We start from the raw sequence: 27,995 nt of genomic DNA, 5'->3' as shown, positions 1-27,995 counted from the left end.
GTGTGTGTGTGTGTGTGTGTGTGATAAATGCACTCATTTCTGTGCTGCCATTGAAGCTGCCAAGGAGCAGAGACAAAATGGATGTTGGTGTGGCCTTGTTCCTGTCTGAAGACACATTTATCAGCAGCGTCTCCACCTTCTTCACCACAGCATGCATCCTCTTCATTAGTTAAGATTTCTTGCATTTTTTTTTATTTGCAATCCACATTGCTTTAAAATTTTATTTTTTGCTTCTTAAAACTTTGATATATTAACAGAAGATTTGGAAAATATGGAATTTTAAATGTGGACTTTTACAATACCCTTAGAATCAACTTTAACTAAAGGATATTTCAAAGACATATCACTCTGAGTCTGTCCTTAATTCTGTAACAAACAAATACACGCAGGTTTTGTTTATTTATAAATAAACACAAAGACTTCATCCTCAGTCAACACTTCACACACAGTGTCCAACATAATGAACCACACACATATGATTGTTGTTCCTACTTTAACAAGATGTACAAAAATGCAAGGCTAGAGCTGCATTAATGTAAATCCTGTGTATTTTTCAGCAACTTGACACAAATATAATTACACCTTTAAGTTTACACATCCCACACAGAAATCAAGGCAGCCTGCTGTTTTGCTGGTATTGTTCAGAGCCGAATTATTATGGCTTTAATTGTGGTATTTTGTTTGATTAATGAAGTGGTTCTCACCAAATCTGTGGCATTGCTTTGGCCGCTCTCTCCTGAAACACAAGAAAAATAGCACCATGGAGGAAGGGAGCGGATGAAAATAGCTCAGTAGGCAATCGCTGACTCATAAGGCAGAGCTGGGAGTCAGGAAGCCATCCATTCCTGTGTGCATCACATCAACTGGCTGTTGTGTAACTCTGGCACTGCCCGTAAATCAAACGGCTCTTAATGTGCACAGCTCCGTCCAACATACAGCCTTTTGTGTAAACATCCCATCTGCAGCTGCATAAAGAGAGGGCTCGGACATCACATGGTCCATTCATCACCACTGACAGCATCGCCTCCAGTCCTTGAGGCCAAGGACTGGAGTAGACAAGGCCAGTTGACTGTTAGTCATAGTGGTCAGCTACAGTACGACCTCGGCTCATTCATCATGCAGGGCATGAAGTGTAGGTTGATGAAGCTCAGCCTCCAATACTGAAACGGAACATAAGTGTGAAGCAGGCTCATATGTAAATGAGACCCGGATTTACATATCAGCAGCAGCAGCAGTGACAGCAGTAACAGCAGCGACAGCAGCAGCAGCAGCAGCAGTGACAGCAGCAGCAGCAGCAACACACACTGGTTATTCATACAGCCAATGAGCTTTCCTCCGTTCTTAGTACAAAACCAGACAGTGAGCTATGTATGGGTTTCTGAAAATCATTAAAACTGCAGGTTGGTGCGAGAATGAAGGTTTCATACAGAGCAGAAGATTCTGGAAGTTCTCTTATAAATGCACTGTAGCAGGACGTAAACAGTTTCAGTTTTAAAAATAGACCTAAGCCCAAAACAGTTCCACCTGAAGGGGACACTTTCTTTACGGAACCAGCCCAAAAATACATCTGACACGTTGCTGTTTGCTGTGTTTGCAACCCCAGCAGATACAGTACCATGTACTCTAGAAGACACAGTACTTACATGTGTTTCTTAGGTTACGCAGGGCGAGATTTCAGTTCTTGCTATTGTCAGTGTGTATAAATATAGATAGATAGATAGATAGATAGATAGATAGATGGAGGGATGGATGGATGGATGGACGGACGGACGGACGGACAGACAGACAGACAGACAGACAGACAGACAGATAGACAGATAGATAGACAGACAGACAGACAGACTTGGTCTGGAATCATCTTTGATGTCAGAACTGCAACCAAAAATGACAAAAACAGTTTATGCTTATTATAGATATTTTAGGGCAAACATTTAGCCTTTCTTCCTGTTACCAAAACTGAGAACTAGCTGGAGAAGCTAATGCCAGACAGAAGCATTAACAGACCTCAGATCTGCTGTGACGCAACACAACTGTTGAAGTACTGAGCTACGGAAAACCGAAGAGCAACCACACCGAAGGACTTTGCACATTAAACATTACATAATCTACATCTGTTTATTGCAGATTGCAGCCCTGCAGCGATGATGCATAATTGATGCATTAGTGTTTGGCAGCTGTCAGTGGTCCGACAGCTTTAGAGGTACATGAAGGTCACACCAGGGGTGCTGCAGCGTTTCCCTCAATCACATCTTTAATCACACTCTCCACCAGTCACTGAGTGTTTGGTGCTTAGAATAGAAAATAGAACAGATAAAACAAGTACAGATTTAATTTACTATATTTGAAGATAAACATTGAGGAATTAATCATAATTCAGATTAATAATTCATGTTCAACCATCCATTAATTAGGCCTAATGACTGTGATTAATCAGATTAAAAAATGTGATCACCTGACAGCGCTAAAACAAACACAAGAGAATCAGGGTATTTTGTATGTCAATTCATTACATCTACCCCCATCACCCCCCACCCCCCCATCTTTTCAAGTGCATGTGCAGGGCAGTTATCGTGCATCTAATAGAACAAGCAGCAGTGATGAAGCTGCTGCTCCGCACAGACAACAGTGAGTCATTGATCGTGCTTCTCTTCATTTTTCATTAACCACAAACTGTGCGGATCATCAGATTCCTCTGTGATGATTCTAAATATCATTTTCCAAAACATGACCAAGTGAGTAATAATGTTTCAAATAAATGCGCTGTCTGTGTGAGTAAATGGATAATTGTAATCTCCACCAGAAAGACATAGTATATGAAATAACCTGAAATATTCTGGTTACTTGTAGTATTTACAGTTACAAACGACCTTTGTGTCCACAGGTTGAGACTCCTCTGAATGATGCAGTCTCTGTTCAGTGGAGGGGAGCTGGAGCTGCTGGGAGGAGGCGGCGACGCCGGTGGCCTGAAGGAGGACGGCTGTGGCAGCGTAGTGTGGCGCTCCCCACCCCTGCCCCCGGACGATGTCTACGCCCCCAACCACTTCCCCCTCATCACGGCCTATCAGGACATCAAGACCAGGCTGGCCTGCTTGGAGCGAGAGAACACCAGCATCAAGAGGAAACTCAAGATCTATGAGATCAAGGTGAGAGGTCTGTGACGTCAGCACGGCCACACAAAGTCAAATGGCACAGCATTCTGGGAAACAGAGGGGAGTGGGGGGAGTAATAGTCTGAGTTGTTTCTGTCCAACTTATTTATCTGAAGCTTTTGAGATGAGGGTGAGGGAGTCGTGCACTCACCCTGAGTGTTTTCCACTTTTATTAAAGCAGAGTAACTGAACACATGGATGAAACACATGGATTTGCTCCTGGAGCAGAGACAGAACACATTGTTATTGCTATTGACATCTAGTCACGGGTCAGATGTGAAGTTTTTTTAAGGCCAAAAGTGGCCCCTGAGCCAGGAGTTTGTGACTGCTGCTCTGCAGAGGAACTATAATGTCCTTTAGGACGTGTTTTCAGCACAGCATCAGTAGGGAGCACAAACAGGAAATGCTGCCAATGATAAAAGTTATCAAAGAGGCTGCTGCGCTTGAAAACCTGGAGGAACACAGTTCTGTTTCCAGAATCTTGGCCTTGAAAGGATGACTTTGACAGAGAGGCTGAAACTCTGATTCTTTTCTGATGTCTGTCTTTTACATCTGTGACACTGAATCTATTTTTATTTTTTTGTTAAATGCTGTTGGATTCCCCTTAAATACATATATCAGTGCAGAAACGCAGCATCTCTCCACACACACACACACACACACATACACACACACACACACACACTTTGGACTCACAAGTGGCAGTTTGTTCAGAGCTGGTTCACAGAGAGACAGGTGTTGTTTTTCCAGGAACAGGTGCAGACGTTTGAGGAGAAAAGCGGTCTGATTTGTGCACAGCAGATTTTGATTATCAGCCAAAAGATTTGGGAGCACATGATGGAAGAGTGGTCAGTGCTCCGGCCTTACAGCTAGAAGTTCACAGACACTGGAATGGACTGGTGAACGTCTGATTGGCCAGGACCATAGAAAGGACAGACCAGTGCTGGATGAAGGATGGTTTGGATGATAGCTGTGGCGACTGTGTCCAGATTGCGTTGAAGTTACAGCATTTCACTGCTAATAGATTATTTCCTGTGTTTTTCCACTGCTTCCTGAACACGTGATGTGTGACTGCAGTTGCAGTGACGTAAATGGCAGAGCTTTACAGATAGCATGAATTGAGGCTGTTCTCTGGCTCCTGATGCTTGGCACTCAGTGAATTCTCCAGACCCCCTGGGGGTCAGAAGTGGGAGTGAGGCAGTTTGCCCATGCAGTGCACATTTACTGTTAAAGTGAGCAGAGAGAAGTGTTTTTGGCTAAATGGAAAAGGATGTTTTTCTCCCCCTCCAGACAAACGTTACATCAGCGTCGATGGTTTCACGCCGAAAATAAAAGCCCCCCCCCTCCCCCCGCGCACTTGTGTTATGCACTCTAAATGTAAATGTGGTCATTTAGGCCGAGCCACTTGCCGTTGCATAACATGTCTTGCATGTTGCCGTCACAGCGGTCTGCTAACAACCAACACTTCAGCACAGCACAGCAGAGAGACAAATTACTCCGACATAAAACAATGGTAAACATTTAGGCCTGTTCTACCGTCAGGACGATGTGCATTAAGGTAACAAGATGGGAACATAAAAAATGGACATCATCATAATCATTTGACATAAACAAACCAAAGGTCCTGATACAGTTCATCTTCTAAAAGTCTTTCTCTGCTATTTGACAGTGTTTGACAGCAGAATATGTCTAAACACGTCTTTAAAGGCGTTCTTTGGTGTAAACAAAGATAATAATCATTTCTGTCCTCAGAGACCTGACAACTTTAGAGAATCATCAGTGACTGAAGAACAGTCTTCAGACAAAATGTCCAAATACCCGGTTGAGCAGTACGGTGACGTTATTTATTCGGAATCACTTCTCCAGACGTGAGTCTGGGGTAAATTTATTTTAAACATCCCTGAGCTTTGGTGCAAACTAAAATAAGGTCGAATAAATCCAGTCTGTAAATATGCAGAGACAGACAAGGTGGTGAATTGGCAAAGAGCTAAATAGATTGTGTGGGATGCTGTGTGTGTGATTCTACAAATAGTGTAGAGGGACGTGAATTCAAAATCTAGTTCAAGAAGAAAAATAACATGACAGTGGATTTCAAATGAATCTCTGAGTGATATCTGTGCCAGGGCGGCGGCGCCTTTGATGAACAGTGAATCTTTAATGATCCCAGTGTGTTATCATCAAACAAAACCCAGAATGTGGTGAGCACGAGCAGAGGCAGAGACATAAGAACTTAGTGAGATCATCACTCTGTTTACTTCCCAGTGTCCTTTCTAACTTGGTCAGGATATTCTTCTGTTCTCGTCTTGTTTTCTCTGCAGTTCCCTATGATCAGCGAGTTTGGGGACGACACCAACTCCTACTGCTCCTTTGAAAGCAAAGAGACAGTGCTGCTGCACTCGGAAAATGACAATCTGCAGCAGAGAGTCAACGTCCTGACCCATGAGGTAAAAGCAGAGATGAGGACAACGGGGGAGGATGGGAGGAGGCAGCGTAGAGGAGGGGAGACATGAAGTCAGATGAGGACAACAGGGAGGGACAGACGAGGCAGAGGAGAGAGGGAAGGAGAGGAGGATGTTCTCTCCAAGACTCAGGAAATAATATTTTTGCTATACACTTACTTCCAGCTGCTGTTCTAAGGATAAATCCTGGCCAAAGTCAAAGCTTCGTCTCCGTGGATGAAATGTGCAGACAGCCCTCCTCACATGTGTATAACTGAAGTACGAGTCAAACCAGGCCAACGCTGCATGGTAAAAAAAAACCAACAACAACAACAAAACACCCAGAACTAATTAAGCTATAAAGCTGCTGTTCAAGCAAAATGGCTGCATTGGGTGGTTTTCTGAGAAACTGTTCAAGCAGCAGTGTGACATGGGATTTTTTTTTCAACGATGTTCTATTTTTGAGGCTTGATATAAATAGGACTAAACCTGTCCAGGACTGCTGCTTCTGTACACCTTTTATATGAAGCCCTGAGGAGAGTGCCGTCGATGTTTCCTAACACCTATGGAGCTCAGTTCACATCCTGTGAATAACATGTACAAGTGTGTTCAATTAGAACATGACTCTTAATTACCATGAGCAGGAAAACTGCCGTTTCAGTCGTGTGTTTTGACGACTGGTTTCTACACCAAGCTACTCTGTGTGTAAATAGGCAGGAACACACCAGACAGCGGCAGCCAGTGAAAGCTTCAGACTTGGTAAAGAGAGCTAGACTGTCAGGGAGAAGGAGGAGATGGTTTATGGGAGAAGCACAAACGATTAGCCAGGGACAAACAAGGTCGCACGGCTCCAGCACCGACCATTTAGAGTAATGAAGCCGTGGCTCGGTGTGCTGCGGCTCACTGGGCATGCTCAGCTAGGACACACACACACACACAAACACACACACACAGAGAAAGGTGACGTGCAATATTTCTGCAACTGAAAATTTTTAAGGTCACAAAGAAAAAAAAGCTGTCTGATAAATGCTGTTGTGTTTGAGATGTTGTAAAAAATAACAATTCATTTTGTTGTGTGTAAACATTTGATGAGACCAGGTTTGAGATTTTCAGTATGAGCTTTTTCTCAGCAGTGAGTAATTCAAGGATTCTAAGATCACTTCTTGAGCAAAACGTTTTCTGGACAGACACTTTTAAGGCCGGGCACTCAAAGAAAACGTTTTGTTTCAAATATATTCACCTTTTTTTCAGTTGCTTTAATAATGGGAACCCCACAGTATTTTCTCTTTAAGCTTCATGATTTTGGAATCCAGTCATGGGCCAGATTGGACAGTTTGGTGGGACAGATTTGGCCCATGGGCCGCCAGTTAATAATCACTGCTATATGACAACAAGCGCGCAGACTGTGTCTCTGAGTGAATTTACTAGAAAAAGAAACAGTGACTTCACATATTATTTTGCCTTCATGTTGGTAATTGGGCAACACTAAAACTAGTGTAGCCTAACAGCTCATCTCAGGGGAACCATTGGGGAAAAACATCTTGGAGCTTAATGCCAGTGCTTTGTTTGTGGAGGAGACAATAGACTAGAACTGCTGTTAAAAATACAAAGAAAACAGAAAATGCTAATTGCTCCATCCAGCATGTAAAGTGAACATTAAAACAGTAATAATGAGAAGACATAAATATCCCCGGACTATTTAGTCTTTATGCTGGTGTCTGAATCTTATTTACTGCCCTGTACTGAACTCAGCACGGCCTGGGCAACAGTGTGAGGCGCTGTACTGTGATGGTCACCGTGGTTTGCTCCAGAGTGAGAGGAGAACAGACCAGCATGGAAAACCAAAAAGGAATTTTGCTGAAGCAGCAGAGAACAGTACCATTTCTGACCAAAAAGGTTTTTACAGTGGGATTTTTTTTTAACTGCAAAGGAAGACCTGACTCTCACCACTTTCTCTTTCACTGCAGCTCCAAAAGAGGAAGGAGAGGGAGGAGCAGCTGGAAGACGTGATCCAGGCCTACGAGAAGATTCACATGGAGAAAAGCAACCTCCAGAGGGACCTGGACAAGATGGTCAGGGAGATCATTTTAGTTCACTGAAACAACTGAAACTTAAATTATAATTTCACACATTTAAATGTTAGATTTATTGACAACCAAGTTACAGATGTGGCAGAAAGTGTCTCCTCCAGCATACTGGCAGGATATGGTGTTTGAAACTTAATTTGCATCTCTTTATCTCCGGTGATGCCAGCCTGGTAGTAAAATAAAGAGAAGCAGTCGCTTTAAAAATCCAGTTCTGTTTTTTTGTTTTTTTGTTTTGTTTTTTTTTATTGCACACTTCAGGCTGTACTGTTTATTTTGCCGTTCTTATAAAAATCCTTTTTTCCCCACTACTTCTCTGAGTAAACAGTGGTCAATGAGTCCTTTTAGTCATTAGGTGATTATTCTTCCTGACACAAACCAAGTCAGTATTATTTATCGTAGAATTGAATCCATTTCTCCAGTCCAGCATTCTCCTGCATCCACTGAATATTTTTAACAAACAATGATAAGATTTTACATTTTGCAAGTCATTTTGTGGGAGGCAGAGCCCGGAGCAGGGACAGAGTTCCTGTTTCCAGTTGAACAGGTTGGCTGGCTGCACTTTGCCACATACCCCTGTGTGAAAACGAGCCTGCTGAGCAGCCTGTGCACTTTCATGCAGTCAGTGATTAAGTCATGGGTTGAAACAACAGTGTTTGAAAAGCCACCTGTCATCAGCTGACACGGGGCCAAGGTCCCAGAGAGCTGAGCAGGCCTCATTAAATATAACTCCATCTACAGCACAACTCAAGTTCGCCTTCAAGTTCACTGATTATTGTATATGTCATTTTTGGTAACTGTACTTGAAAATGTGTGTGATTGAAGACCAGCCTGGTGGAAAAGCATGTGGAGCGGATCCTGAACCTGGAGTCAGCTCTGAGGCAGAGAGACAACTCGCTGCAGAAACTCAACATGCAGCTGCACAGCAAGGACATGCAGTACCTGCAGCTGCACGCCGGTCCAGACGCTCACAGTAAGTCACCACCTACAGGAACTGCTAGGAACTAATGCACGGAGCAAATATAACTGAGGTTTTGCCAAAGTCAGACCAATACTGATGCCGATGAATAGCTTTATTATTATATTTATGTCTACAAAAACCTTGTCACAGCAACCTTTTACACCAGTGGTTCCCAGATATTCTGCAGAGCCCCCTTTGTGTAAAAAAATAATCCAAAAAATACATAGTATATTTAACTGAATCGCATTTAAAAAACTAATTTGATCCACCTTCTCATTATAGTAATAACCACATCACATCAGTCTGAATGCATCACATATGCATCATCCTATATGGATGGAAAATGTCAATCAGTCCCAGCAACTTTACAGGACCATCGAGTTTAATCATCATCAGTAATTGACGTTTTTGAAGTCAATTTTCTTCAGTCTGCTTTCTTGACTTTGTTACCTTTAAAACAGCTGCTGACGTACTGTAATCTTCACTAGTGTCAGGTATAAGAAATACACTGTGGAGCTATACAGTGTATGGTGTTATTGTATAACCTTGCCTGTTGTAAAATGGATTTAAAAGTTCAGGGACTGTTTTTATCTTTAGCCAGAGCTTTTAAATTCCCTGTCTCTCATCAAAATATGTGTCCAATCCACCAATCTGTCCAGGAGGCTCTTGAGGTCAGGTTAATTTCCAGCGTGTCGGAGAAAAAACAGCCTTAAACAGTTTGTTCCACATTCAGTCACAGACGTGGAATAAAGGCCCTGTGATCTGTGCGGGTGTTGCTGTTTGATATTCACTCATCCTGGCTTCAAAAACATGTTGAGTGGATGGACTTTTTCTGGAGCGTTGATAATGTCTCTGTATTATTCAGCCTGTTTCGTCCCTCTGCACTGACTGGACTCTGTGAAGGCTGACACATGATTGGATTTGTTTCTGTGTAAATGTTTTCCTCTGGCAGGACTGGATGCAGTTGCTCTGTAGAAGGCTACTCCCTCCAGCTTGGCTATTCTAGTCTCCCCAAAAATGGCATGTGAATACAATTCTATAACAAATGTGGATTGATTTATGATGACAAGACCCTGTGGCAGAAATGACCAAAGTCTGGGGCACGGGCCAGTCCTGGCCCTTTGACAAGGACATGGATAATAATGACGATGTATTTAATTTAATGACTTACTGAGAGCTTTGTTCTGTAACGATATGAGCAACGACATGTTACTGAAGACACTAAAGTCAGCTGTAGCCATACTGCATACCACTATCACAATTATTTACAATGTAATGAATGCATTGCATGCAGAATATACTGTATATATATATATATATGTTGTTCAATTTCAGGGGAGTTGTTTGCCTCCTGGTTGTATTTTGGGTTATCATGAAATAAAGATTGACCATCCCTGGTCCACGGGCTCGAACTGCAGCCCTGTGTTGATCACAGTGGAGAGTCTCCTTGAGAGTCCAAGTCTATCAAAAGTTATTCTCATTGGCCGTGTGGGTGGCTGATGAAAACATGAAACCTGAGTGTCACTGCCGTGTCAGCAAATGCCTACGGTTGTGATGTTCCCTCAGTTAGAAGCTGTGTTGTCTTGTTAAAGGCAGAAAGACATTTGCACTCTTTTAGAATAATTGGTGAGTCAGACCATTTGGTCCTTTTATTACCACTGAAGGTAGTAGTGATGGTTAAACAGTGTGAGGATTAGTGCAGACCCTGTGGGGCAGCGTGTGTGTGTGACTGACTGTACATACCACAGTGCTGATGAGGAGCTGATGCTGCTGCATGGATTCTTTGTCTTCTGGCTCAAGGACTGACTGAAGCTGAATCACTCACTTGCCCACGCAGATCACATCACCCAGGTGCAGGCTGAAAGAAGCCGTCCTTGGAAGATCTCAGTTCTTTTGCTCTTTCACAATTACCTATTGTACCAACAAGCTGAAGGAGGTGATGATGCTGCATGAGCAGGAGAGAAAAAGGAGGCAATTAAAAAGAATTGTGCTGATGTCTTTTTTACATTTCATCCCTTTTTTTGACTTGTTTTTTTTTTTTTCTCTCTCGCCCAGTGCTGGACTGTCCAGCTCTGACCCTTCAGAGCTCCCGCAGCCTGGACACCCTGTCAGACCTGAAGTTGCAGAGGCTGGAGGCCGAGCTGGAGGGGGCGAGGCACGAGGCTCAGGGGGCTTGTCAGAGGGAAGTGGAGATGAAGGTGGAGTGTGAGCGGCTGAAGGAGGAGATGAGGCAGCTGCAGAACAGCCAGAGGGAGAGGGTCAGTGTTTGTTTACACAGATATTAGTGAACCACAACAGTGATGTTGTTGTGAGAGAAGGGGAGCAACCAATCAGAACACGTCTACATTTTAGTAGCTGTATGGCCCCAACCTGACAGTGGAGTGGCTCCCAACCAGCAGTGTGTGCATCATCACCTGTATCCAAGAAACACAAACTCACAAAAAATACATTTGGATCTAAACAAAGGTCTTGTTACAACAGAATATAGAACTGGATTGGCTCAAATGTTAACACAGCTTGTTGATTTCTATCAACACGATTCTCTCTCTTTAAACAAAAGGCGTGCTGAGTGCCACATTGTGGGTCCAATCTTAACTCCCCAATGCTTTTGTACACATCATCAACTCGTCGTTTGTCTCAGCCCTGTAACTAACTCCTATTAGTCATATTTGAAAGATTACAGTGAAAACCATATCAAAACTCAACATATATTGTCTTGAAATACGAGCGCTGTTTATTGAATTGTCATTGTTGGCGATGTCACACTCTCTTTTCGTGATTTAACTTATAATTTCATCAGGCTCCTGCCGCCAGCTTTGGTTCAATATTCCAGCTGCACCTGCATGCTAATCTAATTTCACGCTCTGCTTCAACAGGAAATGACTTCACCATGCAAGCAGTGTGATGTGGAGTGGATAAAGAAGGTGGGAGATGAGCAGTAAGTGACCACAGCAAGTCTTTCAGTTGGAGGGAAACAACGACAAAGGGCGGGAGGGAGGGTGGAGGAGAGGAGAAAAGGAGAATTGTTATTGGTTAAGATTGATTCATTCATGTGAGATCATCTATTACAAAGACATGTAATTAGGAATTTAAAAAAAATAAGGAAGGAATACTGTTTCCAAAGCCACTGCTCATTTGTACATCCAACTCTCAGGCTGACCTCTAGGGGTCTCATTAGGTATTTGTTGAGCTCTTCAGTATTGGTATCTGTATCCAAACAAAACACTGGGGTTTTATTTAACCCAAAATGAACTAATAATGCATTCCACCGTAACACCACACAGCCTGAAACAGTCACTTCCTGAGGCTTGGTAGCAGCTAAATCTGAGCAGTAGGCGGCAGTGTAACACAAAGAATAACGCCTTGCTGTTGACTTCCTCTTGTCTGTGTACAGATTATTGTTCAAGTCAAACTCACTTCTTATTCATGTCACCCTATAAAACAATATTATGAAGGGAAAAAACTTTGGACCTAATATGTTTTCCCTTCCTTGTGTCACTAGCAGTTAAAGTCAGAAACATGTCATATGCAACGCAAGCCGATGTGTCATACGCAGGTTAAATGGTCGAGGCAGTGCGTATGTGCTTTGCTCACAGTAGGAAAGGGAAAAAAAACCACAGCAAGTTGGGCAACTGACTCACACTAAATGAAACCTCACAACGTTTTCATTACAAAAAGCAAACTGAAAGTGTACGGTGCGGCAGAAAAGTAGAGCTCTGAGTGACTGTGTGTGGTGGAAACCCACGGCTTTTTCCAGACCTTGGTCACCTTTTGGTTTTACTCAACAATATCACTTACGCCCACTGAAAAACCTACAGTGCCCACACTCTGTTTCCTGGTGCTTTTTCTTGTAATTGGGTCTATTTAGTGTAAACTGCACAGATTGATTTTGTGTATGTTCTTCAACACACATCCACACAAAGAGAGCACACACTGTTGATACAGCATCGGAGATACAATGGAAATCATTGTGGTATATTATAAAAAATATTTTTGGAAAAAATTGTAAATCAAATAAATGTTAATCTTTCGTTTCTTTTCACCAAAATAGATATATGTACATATATATATATATATATATATATATATATACAAATATATATACCTACATAAATACACAGTATGTGTGTTTAATGTATATATGTTTGCGTATTATGATCTCATCATAATCTCCTATTTACCTGAGGAGTTTATGGTTTATATTTAAAATGATATGTGATTTTAATTGTAGGAATTCTGATCCGTTGCGGAGGACTAGCCAATAGGAGTCTGACTGTGGCACAGCTTTTTCAGGGTGTGGACATCAAATCAGGCTGGCTAAGAGGAGACAGTGCAGTAGATCATCATTTCATTTACCTTTAAGTTGGATCAACATTCGTAAAATTCACATCACTCTCACATTCTTTATTTTTTTAATATAATTTATTATTATTCCAACTTGACTACAAAAAAATGTGCTCATTCCCCCTTAACATGGAGTTTGAAGTTTTTCAACTCAAAATGCTGTGATAATTGAATTTTACATTAGGTGACCTGGGGAAAAATCACTCTAACTGAATTCATACAGATAAGAAAGAAAGAACATCTTTCTCCCACTATACATCTAGATTTCTATCCTCCAGCAGGTAGAAATATTTTTTAAAAACCCACAGTGACAGAATCAGTCCAGAATCAGTGTGTTTTTTTATCTTCAATTCTATCCTGTATAAGTTTGACAACATTTATTTCACCATCTGACTGATATCCATATATTTTATTCGATTTTAGGATTTTTTTTTCAGCCCAGTATTACTCAGACATCACCTCTCTGCTCCGGGTACCAACCACAAACCCCACACTGTCAGCCGTGGCTGCCACCTGTCATCACACCTGAGCTGCTGACTAACACTCCTTCGGCTTTCACTGAACTGATCCATTTACAATAAATCACAACAGGAGGATTTCTGGGTTGAGGTGGAATCCAAAGTTTTTGTTTAGGATGTCTTTTTAAAAAAGTACATTCAGACTGAAACTTCCCTTAACTGTTCTTTCCACACAGTGAGTTGTTTTACTTCAGCCTCACTAAGATGAACACAAGTTTAAGTTAATACTCATTATTCATTATTAATAAAGTTCAGAGTTCTCCAGCACAAAATGATGAAAGTAATTATGAAATGTAATTTACCACAAACAGTCACAGGTTCTCACTTCAGTCCTACAACTGACTAAATTAAACGCTGAGTGACTTCAATGAACTGAATAAAAATAAAAATTCTCTCTCTTGAAAACTTCAAGAAAGAAGAACAATGCATGACCTCTGTTTTCCTTGATTTCTAAAGAAATCTGCCGTCATTCGATTAGATCCGACTGAACTCTATCCATCCTGCAGTGGAGAGATTGTTAAAAAAAAAGAGGAACACTTGAATCTGCGAGTCATCGTAGGACATGCTGTTAACTGCCAACATATTCAGGGGCAGAGGGGAATATCCGGACATTAATTCAAAGTTATTGTTTTTTTGACAAAAAAAAAAAAAAAAACCTAAAACATGTTGTGTGACTATTTGCTTCCTCTTCGCCCACTCCTGGTCAACTTTACTGTTACACAGAGTATAAAACAAATAGCAAGTTGGGATCACAGTGAAGTACTGCAGAGCTAACTACATGTTAGCGTCAGCTTGTGAGCACCAGCTCAGCCCATCAGGAAGGATCAGCACCATGATCACAGTTTGACTGTATACACTGAGGTGTGTGATAAATCTGCCTTACAGCTGGCATGGATCTCAAACAGTCACCAGTTGTACCACGACCCAGTCCTGGGTCACAACCCACCTAGACACCAATTACGTGAGCATTTCACTGACTTAAACACCCATGGGGCTGCATGTTTGCTGCACTGCTGTGGGACACAGCGACACCTCCTGGGTCCAGCTGAGAATGCCTGAGTGTGTGGTGCCACAGATTGGACTGCAGAGTGTTTCAGGCTCTCCCAACATCATTTTATTTTAAGAACCTCTCTTCACTTTCAACTACCAAACATCAGCACACTGAGGCATGGTTAAAGGAATATTTACAGACACGGTGCCTTTGCTGAGCGGAGTTTATTCCAGTGTTAGTTCTCCTCAGAGGCTGTGTGTGTGTGTGTGTGTGTGTGTGTGTGGGACAGGTATTTTTAGAAAAAGACGCTTAGCAGAAAAACTCTGCTTTTATGGGCGGCTGCAGTGGCAACCCCAAAACAAAGGTCAGACGTCAGCCCACATATAACACACACACACACACACACACACACCGTCATTAAGGGTCCCTGATCTGTTTCTGTGCTGCAGCAGCATCTTCACACTCCTCCTACACGCTGCATTAATCACTGTACAGTGCAAGTATGTTTGAGAGGTACTCACGTACAAGCAGATTATTAAAAGAAACTATTTTGATAAATGCTTTAAAGCAGACACATTGTGTATTTTTAGATTGTCGAGGACAAAGTGAGCATTTCAACAACTTTCTTCAACGCTAGAAAAATAAAAACAAAGCAAACAAAAAAACAGCGTTGCTCCTGCGACATGGCAGGTGTTCACACATCAGTCGTTCACACCTAAGTTTTGCTGCATGGCATCAGGGGTGTGATGTGTTGCACTGTGGCCCACATTCAACAGATTTCTGAAACGCTCACAATACAGCTGCTTCTATAAAAGGTTATACATGCGTTTAGAAGAACACACAGTGCAGTGCAGTGAGACACTGTGAAGCTGAAGATGAATGGCCCAGAGTCAAACAGGACAAATGTGACTTTTATGATACACAGGCCCAGGAGACTCAGCCGTTCTGCCAGTAAGTAACTGAAATTAATGTTATTTTCCGACTGATCACTGCAGGGGTCAGCAGAAACAGGGCTGTTGTATGTTATCAGGCGGGGGGATGTGAGGGTTAGAGACCCCACTTCTGTTTTGTTTGTTTTTTCTAAAGTTTGTCAAAAACAGTGTCCCTTCTCCATCAGTAACATCCCATGCAGTGTTTCTTTCTTGAGCCACAGCACATATATATCATCAGGTAAAACCACACGGCACACCACCAAACACAAATCTTACAAAAAGTATATGTATGTGTGTAAGGAAATATAATAATATTCTAGTTTAAATGACCTCATAATTTACTGGCAGGAATTCAAGAAAGACACTCACAAAGATCTTCAAAACGGTGTCTTCACAAAGAGATTAAGTGAAATTGGAGAATTTTCCACGGCACACCTAATAATCTCTCACGGCACAATGGTTGGGAATCACTGATCTCATCGATGTCTGTACTGTTCATGTGCAAGATGTTCGAACACGTCTTTGGAAACTGTGCATGTGCATCGGCAAAACTAGAGCAGCTGCCGTTTTAACAAAAACTCCTCCTGATGCAAATAAATACTCCACCGTTCTAGAGGAAATGTTTTAGAGTTTATAAAAAACTGGTTACACATTTCAGATAACTGGTCTCTTATCAGATTTTAGAGGTCACTGCCAGACACAGTGACTCATTAGTGTACAGTAGCTGCTGTTTTCTCTCTCTCTCTCACACACACACACACACACACACACACACACACACACACAGTGAACATCTATCAGTACAGAATGCTCCCCGCATCTCGTCTTTTCACATTAATTTAAACTGCTGGATTCAGATCAGCAGCCAGATACAGGGGCTAAAACCAAAAGAGCCGTTGCCATGGTTAAATCAGGCAGCAGCAGCAGCAGCCCATTGGTGTTTACGCTTCTGGAAATAGAGTTGCTCCGTCAGAGCGGCTCCTGAGAGAGAGTCATGACACATCTTGCACAAAGTGGTGTGATTTTTGAGCACTTCATTTATGTGCCGTGATACGCGCCTCCATAAATATAATCCTTCATTCCTCTCAATTAGTCGGCTGGATTGCGAGAGGCCTTGTTAGCACTGGGGGAAAAAAACCCAAACAATCTTTTTTAATTTTGGAGATAATGATCACGGTAGTTTCAAACAATAGAGCTCTATTAAAATACATTATAATGCTGTACTGCAGTTTTTATACTAATGACATCCTTCCTCCCTCTCCTCCAGGGTGAACCTGGCTCTGGCCTACACAGAGCTGACAGAGGAGCTGGGGCGCCTCCAAGCACTGAGCTCCAAGCAGACGGAGATCCTGAGGAAGGCCTCACAGGAGCAGGCCAGTCCAGGTGAACATCTACATGCTCTGATCAATTTAGGGGAAAATACATAACAAAAATGTCCTTAAAAAAATAAGTGCAGTATTCACTTTACAACAGGCTCAATGGCCCACGGGCCCATTATATCGTGGTGTCTTACAGCCTGAAGTCCACTAGTTGAGCCACACAGGCAGTGAGGTGACTGGCGTGAAGCGGAATAATAATATATTCACATTTTTCCCTTTTTCCATACAAACAGAAACAAGAACACATAAGAGTTTCTGTATCTGAGGTTTGAACCAATGTTAGTGCCGTGGCCTAGTTTTGGTTTTGGTTTGTTTTACCACATACTGTGAAATTATGACTTTTTTTAAGCTGTCATCAGCATAGAAGTGAACTGCTATATTGACTACTTTCTGTTTCCACCGAATCTTTACATGGAAAATACTTTTTTATGTATTTTTTGAGAAGGAAGGAAAAAGTGTGTGTGACAGTTTGTACATGCACAGAGGAGATGTTTTGTGGGTTGAATAAATCATTGAGCATTTCTTCAAGAATAAAAGAAATAATCATCTGATATAAATCAGAAATGTTCGTGTTTTATCAAGACCCTACACAGGGCTACTTTAATGTGATTTTGTACAGAAATACCAAGTAAAACCCAGAAAGTGAATTTATTAGTGTTTAGACAAAACTTCTGAGAAAGTCAAAAAGTACAAGGAGAAAAGGAATTCACATGTATTTAGTGAAATGACAACTCCTTTTCTCTATGTGTCATGCCATTTACCATCGGGTGAAAACTTGCTTTTGGAAGTGTGTGTGTATATGTATTCATAAGCTTGTACTGTGTGTGTGTGTATATATATATATATGTATATATACAAATATATATATACATAAATATACATACATATGTCAGCACAGTAATTATACCCAAAGTATTGTTTCCTACACGTTTGTCTTTAAAAACAAACATAATGTTTCAAAACTCCACATTGTGATCTGTTATCGTTTTCTCGTGTTCGCCTGTAGAAACTGTAGAAAAGAATGTACAGTACAAAGCACCAAACTGTTGCAGCAACACCTTCGTCTTCCTGCCCTGTGTTTAAGGTCTCACAACTGTACACCTCGTGCCACTACAGTCAACAACAACAACTCACAAACACTTATGATATATATATATATATATATATACATATATATATTATATATAGTTATATATATTTACACATATATGATTGAAATACGGACACACAGCTTTCCACTTTCTTTGCATCACTTATGCACCATACAAGAATAGGCCTGGGGTTGGACTGCATGTACAACCACAACATTCATTTCAATATGATTTAAGGAAAAGATAAGGGAAGTGCTGACTCCTGCACTATAAGAGTAAACATGCAGTGGATGGTTTTATTTCAGTATTTCCTGCTCATATAGAGGCTGAGCAGCAGTTTCTGAGTAACAAACAGCCCCTCCTCTTTAACACCTTCACCGGCCGGCCATGATGTTTCCTCTTCAATATGGGAAGTGGAGCTGAAGTGGCAAAGGCGATTGACTCATCAACGCATCTTGTAATTACAGGAAATGTAACAAATGAACTTCTGCGGAGAGAGCTCTTTGAGCTTTAACTTTACTTTTTCATATATATATATATATATATATATATATATATTAAAGAGCACCTAAGTTTTTTGGTTTACTCTTTTAGCTTCACATTAGACAAGTTGCTACAACAGATGGAGCAGCTCGGCCTATGTTGGCACAGAATTGTGACATTTTTCCTTTGAATGTCAGCAGCCAATTTTTGGTGAAGCTTCAATTGTCGTCATTTAATCGTATTTTCAAACTCAAACACATCCTTCAGTAACGCCCCAGCCAACTATGCCTCAGCTACCCTGGAGGATTTTATTTAAAGTTTAACTGTTAACTTTTTTCAAACCTTTAGCCTAATTGAAACTAATTTAACAGTAGCATTAAATGTAACCATTTCCTGACTGACCGGTAACTTCTTGGCTAACCTTTAGTTATCCTCTGGTTAATAACTAATTGTTACTAAATTGTTATATTTTATTGTATTTTGTTAATATTTTGAACAGTTTGCACTGTTTTACAGATTTTTGTAAACCAACTCACAAAAGTTGATGTTTTTTGTTCGTCCTTTAGTCTCTGAAGAGTTAAAAAATGGTATTAGTAATGGTAAAAAAGGTATTATTATATTCTTAAAAACGTTCCGTGAATGACGACTGGTCTGACACGTATGTTCCTACTCTGTGTTTCCTCAGTTCAGCGTCACTCTCCTATCCAACACCAGCGCCACTCTCCGGTCTCTCAGCGCCACTCTCCCATTTCACAGCGCCACTCCCCAGTTCCTCCTCAACCGCACCACTCTCCAATCCAACAGAGACGCTCCCCAGTGCTGCAGCGTCTCTCACCTGACATGCATCGTCGCTCCCCTCTACTGGACGTCAACGACGGACCTGCCTCTTACTCCTGCCGGCCACCCAGCCAGCACCTACGCGCCAGCTTCCAGGGCCGCCGCAGTTACTCAGAGGTCGCCGACCCCTCAGCTTACCAGTGCCCGCCTCGCTTCTCTCTGGACCCCATCTCCACGCTGCCAAAACCTCGGCCCTATGTTGAGAGCTACCAAAAACAAAAACAAGCTCAACTTGTGGGCTCTCCCCGAGGCGGACTTCAGCACAGGGGTTCCCCCTCACCTCATCAAGGTGGTGCAGGTGGAGACGGTGGTCTCTTGGAGAGCCCCATGCGCCACTCTAGAGAAATGCCATTCCCACTTTCTGAAGTGGCCCACCTTCATTTTGAGCCCCCTCCACCTTCTTCACCCGCCCCTCAGCCTCCGCAATCCTCTGAGGATGAGGAGGAGAGGACCCGCCCGCATCCCATCCCACCCACCCCCACCTGTCAGCAGCCAATTTTTGGTGAAGCTTCAATTGTCGTCATTTAATCGTATTTTCAAACTCAAACACATCCTTCAGTAACGCCCCAGCCAACTATGCCTCAGCTACCCTGGAGGATTTTATTTAAAGTTTAACTGTTAACTTTTTTCAAACCTTTAGCCTAATTGAAACTAATTTAACAGTAGCATTAAATGTAACCATTTCCTGACTGACCGGTAACTTCTTGGCTAACCTTTAGTTATCCTCTGGTTAATAACTAATTGTTACTAAATTGTTATATTTTATTGTATTTTGTTAATATTTTGAACAGTTTGCACTGTTTTACAGATTTTTGTAAACCAACTCACAAAAGTTGATGTTTTTTGTTCGTCCTTTAGTCTCTGAAGAGTTAAAAAATGGTATTAGTAATGGTAAAAAAGGTATTATTATATTCTTAAAAACGTTCCGTGAATGACGACTGGTCTGACACGTATGTTCCTACTCTGTGTTTCCTCAGTTCAGCGTCACTCTCCTATCCAACACCAGCGCCACTCTCCGGTCTCTCAGCGCCACTCTCCCATTTCACAGCGCCACTCCCCAGTTCCTCCTCAACCGCACCACTCTCCAATCCAACAGAGACGCTCCCCAGTGCTGCAGCGTCTCTCACCTGACATGCATCGTCGCTCCCCTCTACTGGACGTCAACGACGGACCTGCCTCTTACTCCTGCCGGCCACCCAGCCAGCACCTACGCGCCAGCTTCCAGGGCCGCCGCAGTTACTCAGAGGTCGCCGACCCCTCAGCTTACCAGTGCCCGCCTCGCTTCTCTCTGGACCCCATCTCCACGCTGCCAAAACCTCGGCCCTATGTTGAGAGCTACCAAAAACAAAAACAAGCTCAACTTGTGGGCTCTCCCCGAGGCGGACTTCAGCACAGGGGTTCCCCCTCACCTCATCAAGGTGGTGCAGGTGGAGACGGTGGTCTCTTGGAGAGCCCCATGCGCCACTCTAGAGAAATGCCATTCCCACTTTCTGAAGTGGCCCACCTTCATTTTGAGCCCCCTCCACCTTCTTCACCCGCCCCTCAGCCTCCGCAATCCTCTGAGGATGAGGAGGAGTGGACCTGCCCGCATCCCATCAGCCCCCCCAGGACCCTGGGAGTGCTTCCTACAGCGGTGCCCAACAGTGTCATGAGAGGCCCGGCGTCCTGCTCGGCTTTTCCCATCCCTCAGAGGTCCAACACCCTCAGCTGCCACCCACAGCTGGGATACATGTCAGCTGAGCACGCTCAGTCCTGGCCTTCCATCAACGTGAGTTCAGTCTATCATTACATTCAGTCATTTCAATTCCATTTATTTGACACAAGGCCAGGGGAACTCTGCCTCAGGTGTGCTAAACCACAGAGGGATTTTTTTTAATTTTACAGAAAAAAAAGGTTTTCCTTCACTTAAGCTTAAGACCCTTTTTTAAACTGCATGTCACAATCATCTCAGGACATCTGTCTTCACAGTGACTCTACCTACCTCTTTTTATTGGCTAATACTTTTGAGGGTGAGATGAGAAGTTTGATATGGATCCAGTGACAGAGCATTCTATACCCGGCTTAGAACGACTCAGTGTAAAAAGGGAAGCAGTTAATTTGGTTCCTGCCTGTACATTTATCACCCTTTTTTTTGCCTCTACATTAGCGGGGAAAAAACGTTAATTATTGAAGAAGTGTTACGAAACCTTCTCGACAAGCTAGCATCACAAATGTGGGCGAAGTAACAAGTCAGCAATAGGGAGACTGTTGTCTGTCAGAAATGTACAATGTAAACGGATGCAGTGCAAAAAAACCACAGCAAGACCTTAACCATCAATGTGAAGAGTACAACATACAGTAAAGACTTGGTCGGCTAACAAGATACATATGTTCTTAAGTATGACTGAAAGACCCAAACTGAGCCAAGAACATTTCCACATCATAATAAAGAACACCTTCACTTCTGACGACTGGATAGATCCAGGATTTTAACTGGTTTAAGCCAAACTTCAACTCAACTGAAGCAGATTTGTGTGTACTTCACATGTTTAGATGCAGTACTGTATATGAAACATATATACATGCAAAAGACAATTGCATAATTGTCCCTAATGAAGTCCTAATAAACCTCTGGTCACAGGTAGATGTGATGGGTGTAGACGAGGTTTAGTCAAAACAGTGTCCAGTGATAAATACTGTTTCCACTCAATAGAAACTAACTTAATAAAACAGGATTTTCTATTCAGTGTTCAGTGAAACTGACTGACTGACTGACTGAGAGTCTAAAGTTTTCTGGAACTCTCTTCTGCTCTTACTCATGTTATGACTCATCTAATAATTTATACAGTATTGTTTTTATAACCAGCAAAGTATCTGTGTGTGTGTGTGTGTGTGTGTGTGTACAGCTCTGGATGGAGACTGAGGAGAGCGACTTGCGCAGCTGCCCTCTCTGCCAGCTGATATTCCCTGTTGGTTACCCCGACGATGCTCTCATCAAGCACATCGACTCCCACCTGGAGAACAGCAAGATCTGATCACCATGGCAACAAGTCCACATCCACATCTGCACTCTCCTCTTATGTATAATATAAGGGGATCAACAGGCCTGGTGATGTGCAAAGTCCACCTCAGAATTATACTTTACCCTATGGTGGGGATGTCAAACGGCACAGGAACTCTTTTTTTTTTTTTTTTTTTTTTTATGGGTTGTTTTACACAGAGGTCCATCTTGGAGTTGTGAGTCTACATGAACTAATGTCATAATGGCCCCTAGGATATTCCTGCCTGTTTGATCACCAGGTCTGGTTGCAGATCTTTTGACTCTTGTCGTGCACAGTTTCAGGTATCGTGTCGTTTTGCGCATCACAGTTCAGGAGCTCTGCATGTCAAAGAGTTGTTGTCAGTGTTGAAGAGGAAACGATCAGGGAGACCTCAGCATCAGACACACTTCATTTCTCACTCTGAGCTTTAACGTCTGTACTCTGTTATAGTATACTTCAGTGTGATGAGTGCCAGGGACCATGGCTGGGTTCACGGTGGTTTGTTACTCTTTGATTAGTATGCAGTACAGTACAGTACAGTACAGTAAGAGGCAGGGATGAGTCATACTAACAAAGTTTTAGGTTTTAATACAGAAGTCTTGAGAGGATGTTGCTGCAAAGAACTTCATATTCTGACTACAGTTCACGTTTCCAAAACCTGTGGAAATGTATACTTTTCTATTACAACTAAAAGGGTAATCAGGCTTTTTTTTTTCCAACACAGCAGTGTTTTTTTGTTTTGTTTTATGCAGTCACCAGTAAAAACCTTTGGTCTCAAATAGATTGAGTTAATTCATTTGTGGCAAACTTAGCTGTTATAAAGCCAGGGTGAAGACAAGGATGAAATTTGTTAACATCCTCAAAAATCACTACAAATGCTACATAACATGAATTGGTTTGTTACCAGACAGAATAAATTAGACTGTTTTGTTCAGCCCAATCGGTAAAGTTGATTCTCGTCCACATTCTGGGCTGCTTCCCAGCCCCGAGACGTAGGAGGACAAATAGGACAACTAGTCAATAATATGTTCAATAACAAGGCAGTTCTCAGTTCGTAGTCTCCCTCTGCCCCAGCTGCGTGTTACTTCCTACTTTAGTTTTTAGCAGCTGGTGGTTGAATAAATATGAACATTCTGTGGTTTACATATTGCAGCTAATAAATAACTTCTTCTGAAACATGTACTCGTGGTGGGTGCTTGTTTCAAAACCACACACGTTGTGTTGTTAAAACCTGGTTACATAGCATTTGTAATAGAATTTTGGGAATTCTCTAAGATAAAGACGAACAGTTTGCCACTCCATTGTCACCGTTACAAACACCTAGGACAGTAGGACTACTGAGTCGGAGTTTGTTTGTTTTTTTACTAAATGTTTGTACTCAGTGACTACAAACAATATTCCTGGGTGTGTAAATCTGCCTGATTTCTTCTTTAACAACGTAAAACATTCCAGTTTCACACTTGTTTAAATGGAAACACTGAATGTGAAGGTAGAGTTGAATCACTTAGGTGGTTTTACTCTAACTGTCTCTAATGCTGCCCTGCAGGGCGGGGCATAAACTCAGATGCTCCTTCTCTAGGAAGGGAGAACATTTTTGTCAGAATCTATTATTGTGCTTGCAGCCTGGTCAAAAAAAAAAAATCTATGTATATTAGCACTTTAAGTTAGCAATGCCTATATCATGTATCTGGTTTAATATATATATATATGTATATGTGTATACTCAGTGTATAATTTGATAATTTTCTCTTTGCAACAAGAAAAAAAAAGATATATTTTTGCAGATCTTGATGCACCTACTTTGGTGAAGTTTCTCCCACACGCTTGCAGAGTGACTTTTTAGTTTTAAGACCAACATTCCCCAGCTCTGTGTACAAAGACATTTTGGGATTCTCCTCGGTCTTCCTAAAGATCAACACTGCCCTGTTAGTAACAACACAGTAACACATACATGTCCCTGCATGACACCCAGCTCTGTGTACTGCTGTGTGAAGTGGTCCGGCTTTGTGAGTGCGATAAGTTTTTATCTCCTAGGAACTGAGGCCAAACACACCTCCTCCAACAGGCAGCAGCTTCTCTGCAGGGTTTACAGCAAAAACAATACTTTTTTTGATAAGTGTTGGTTTTGATTTTTATCTTAGAATCTTGATACGAGATCTTCTCACTGAACTTCTTTTTTTGACTAAAATTGAAAGAAAAAAACAACACAACGTTACACTGATGTCAGCTTATCTGAAGCTTTCACTTCCATGCAGCTCCTAGAGAAGGGAGATGTTCCCACTGGTGTATTTCAAACCAGTCAGAGGAGAGGGTTTAGAGAAGCACACAGTGAGTGTGGCCACAGGTTAGTATTGGATTCTAATATAATAATAAGGTTATGTTATAATAAGGTTTTCCAATTTCAAAAACCAAAGGATAAATACAAAAAGTTTTGTTCCTGCAGGAAACTTTCAAATATTCCATCTATCATTTTCCAAGTGCTTTAATACACGGCTGGTGTCGGCGTTATTTTACGTTACATACGGAAACTAAAGGATTCCTCAAAAGTATAATATATTAATACACACAAATATATAGACACATGCACATACATAGATAGATATATGTATGCAAATTCATCCTGCATCATCCATAAACACATGCACCCATCTGTGCAACAACAGCAGACTATAAGCCACAGTCGGGTGTTTTTTGAATTTGTGGTATACAAAATCAAATTCACACCACCACTTTTTTTCCAGTGAAGTACAGTTAGTTACTAGAAATCCCTATGTGTAACTGTTGTGCATTCAAAGCACTTCTGGATGCTGTAATGGAAAATGTTTCACTGATATGGCTGTAATGGGTTCTTCCTCTAACCATCCATCAACAGCAGGATTCAAGGTTGATTTGTTTTGTTGTTATTATGACAGAGAAACACTGGAGGCAGCAGCTACAACCTGTGCTAACCAGTTTCCTGGGGGAAATCCTGACACTTGATTTTACAAGACTTGTAAGATAAAAATGAAGTACAACATGAAATACTGTTGATTTTTCTTCTGCCGTCTCTTTATAATAACAACAATTTCAAACCAGATCCAAATTAAAACACTAATTGTCCTTTAAATAAAGACAAGGCGAGGTGTGTAATATAGAAATCAGTGAGATAGTTCATCATGAGCCTAAGAGAATACCACCATTCTGTATGTATGTATGTATGTATGTATGTATGAAACGTCAGTGTCTTGTCTGTACCACCACAACACCGTCTCAACATGATGAAGTGATGTGTCAGTGAGTTCAGCTGTAATTAGTTTTCAATCGGTGAATCCAAAGGACATCCACAAGTAAAAAAATAATAATCACACCTCCTTTTTTACATCCACGATGCAGAAAACAAAAATTGAGTGAAGAAAAGAAACATTCAACCAAATGTAGATAACACATTCATATGTCATGAATCATTACATTTTGATTTTAGCCAATCTTGGTCAATTCCCAAACTACTAGTAGAGTATTAGGGTCACAATTAAGATCATTTAAAATATTACATTATGAGAATAACGTTGTACGGAATATTAGGGGGAAAAAATACTGTTTTCATTACATTTCTGACTTTTTCAGTAACGTTACAACTTTATTTTTATTAATATACAACTTAATTCTGTTAATTGTATTTTATGATTTTCGGTTTTAATTCTCCATCTCTCCAAAACTTAGCACAACCAAGTTTTTATTTATTAATTTTGGTTACTTCTTTGGATTTGGAAACTTCTACACTTTACCAACACCTGAGTTGCTGCCATTTGTGTTTCATCAGGTTCTTATTTCTGCTCAGTGAGTTTCTTTTTTTTGTCAGTGTGTGACAGGGTGTTAACAACCACAACATACTGGTTGGCCTCTTCAACACAGAACCTTGTATCTATCTCACATGTGAAGTCACTGAATCATGCACCTGTAAGTTTGCATCTGCAACATGTCCTGGTTGTGCGCTTGCAAGTCGACATTTTATTTGGACGACCATTTTGGAGTTTTACATAAAATTTATCCAGTACTATGTTGTCATTTCACTCTGAATTCCTTAAGGATTTACTCAGGAGTCACATGACTAGGATTGACTTTCCCTGAGTGAATAATAAATGAGGCAGTGCTGTGACACGAAGAGTTACACACTGCAGTAATTAATTCTCCAAAAGGCATCGTTTGTTCCTCAACTGTGGTGGTGTTTAACCACTCGACCAGTGTGATTTAACACAGACACAAGTATCAACACTTTGTCACTTTGGTTTCTCTCTTTCTCTGTCTGTAAATAACCCCAATAACAAAGAATAAAAATTGTGCTGATATTTGACTCCATCTGACTTCTTCCATTCGTCCTCTGCAACATCTCACTCCAAACTGACCAGTTCACCTTCCTATTGCTGCTGTAACAACTTCATTACTCATTCAATGACCTAAAACAGCTACATGCTAACATGTAGCTGTCTGTATATTTATTTGTCTGATTTCAGGTATTCTGGGCGTACATCATATTTTTAGTCTTCAATATATTTTCCATCCATCCATTTTCATCCGCTTATCTGTTACCGGGTCGCGGGGGCAGCAGTCTCCATGACTGCCACTCAAATCACACTGCACCGTACCAACCCCCCTGAACCTTCCTGTGGGTGGTCAGTCCACTGGAAGGTACCAACTGCCCTAACCAGGAGGTGAACCCTGGGGTTCCACACCAATGACAGAGACGTTGCCTCTGAACCAGAGCACCACCAATATATTTTCTTTTTTCTTATTTTGCCAATTGTGAGACATTTTCAGGCCACATCATTGATCATCTGGCTGAGATTTAGCTTTTATTTTTTAAGATCTTTAACTCTACTGACGAACCTTGAGCATTTTCTCTGTAATCCTAGCACAATAATAAATAAATAATAAATAAAATAAGATGTACTGTGTATCCTAGTGAGTATGAACAGTACAAATAAATAAAAGTTATTAAACAGACTTTACACATATTTCATACTGAAAAACAATACAGACGCAAAGGACTTGAATCATCAACTTGTTGTTGTTGTATTTAGAGCAGCTGTGGTTGGCACATCAACAAAAATACTTTCAGAGCAAATGCAAGTTCTATGAAAAAAGAACAACAAACAAAAGAAAACAGCCTGACCTATTTCAGTGTGAAGGACATTGTATCTTCTCCCCTACATTTTTAGCACGCTGTCGCTAACCTCACTATTTAGCCTATACCTCAGGAAGAGAAAAGTGCACCCACCCATCCGGGCCACAAACCCACAAACCCTAAGATGCAACATGCATCATGAGCCTGCGTGGAGAGCTAACAAAGAAACCACATTAACTCAGCCAATAAGTGATGAAACACAGTTTTCTGTTCAGTGGTAAAAAAAAAAAAAAAAAGGTTAAAAAAAAAGTTCATGTACTGTAAAGACATACAGAGCATGAATATGAAGGTGGTTCACATTCAAACACACACTCATTTCTAGGAAGACAAAGTGTTTTTTGTCCTTTCTGTATTTCCAATAAAGCTCACCGCATCAACTGCTCTGACTGTTTTTAACAGAAGGGTTTATTAATGTTATAATCTGGGTGTGTACTTCTCCTTCTTTAACAATAGAGATTAGATTAGAGTGAAGTAGGTTAGATTCAATTTAATTTAATTTAATTAGAGTAAACATCAACACATTAGAGTAGATTCGATTAGATTAGATTACCTTAGATTAGATTAGATTCAACTTTATTTTCATTGCATTCACCAGTACACAGCAATGA

At 41.3% G+C, this 27,995-nt stretch overlaps 1 protein-coding gene and 1 long non-coding RNA gene across 2 annotated transcripts in view; one reads left to right on the top strand and one right to left on the bottom strand.

The window, feature by feature from the left end:
• Window positions 1-30: 30 nt before the first annotated feature.
• Window positions 31-26,551, top strand: tbkbp1 (TBK1 binding protein 1). The gene is made up of 9 exons (XM_025057693.1): window positions 31-3,143; window positions 5,467-5,592; window positions 7,554-7,658; window positions 8,496-8,643; window positions 10,687-10,889; window positions 11,508-11,569; window positions 16,684-16,799; window positions 20,184-20,974; window positions 22,092-26,551. The coding sequence occupies exons 1-9, from the start codon at window positions 2,898-2,900 to the stop codon at window positions 22,218-22,220; spliced, it is 1,926 nt and encodes a 641-aa protein (XP_024913461.1). The 5' UTR covers window positions 31-2,897; the 3' UTR covers window positions 22,221-26,551.
• Window positions 3,007-27,995, bottom strand: part of LOC112487331 (uncharacterized) — a 34,316-nt gene continuing 9,327 nt past the window's right edge. Inside the window, exons 3-7 of the long non-coding RNA XR_003050344.1 lie at window positions 11,002-11,045; window positions 10,746-10,865; window positions 10,375-10,576; window positions 7,534-7,646; window positions 3,007-3,085 (exon numbers count right to left, since the gene is read on the bottom strand). This is a non-coding gene — a long non-coding RNA (uncharacterized LOC112487331). The remainder of the gene's footprint in view (window positions 3,086-7,533; window positions 7,647-10,374; window positions 10,577-10,745; window positions 10,866-11,001; window positions 11,046-27,995) is intronic.

The sequence above is a fragment of the Cynoglossus semilaevis genome, chromosome 8 (assembly GCF_000523025.1).
Source record: "Cynoglossus semilaevis isolate Cse_v1.0 chromosome 8, Cse_v1.0, whole genome shotgun sequence".
Classification (NCBI taxonomy): domain Eukaryota; kingdom Metazoa; phylum Chordata; class Actinopteri; order Pleuronectiformes; family Cynoglossidae; genus Cynoglossus; species Cynoglossus semilaevis.
This window is presented reverse-complemented; position numbering and strand designations above follow the sequence as displayed.

Coding starts and splice junctions, on each gene's coding strand:
- tbkbp1 (XM_025057693.1), top strand. CDS start 2,898: ATGATGCAGTCTCTGTTCAGTGGAGGGGAGCTGGAGCTGCTGGGAGGA. Junction 8,644..10,686: donor CGCCGGTCCAGACGCTCACA/GTAAGTCACCAC, acceptor TCTCTCGCCCAG/TGCTGGACTGTCCAGCTCTG. Junction 10,890..11,507: donor AGAACAGCCAGAGGGAGAGG/GTCAGTGTTTGT, acceptor CTGCTTCAACAG/GAAATGACTTCACCATGCAA.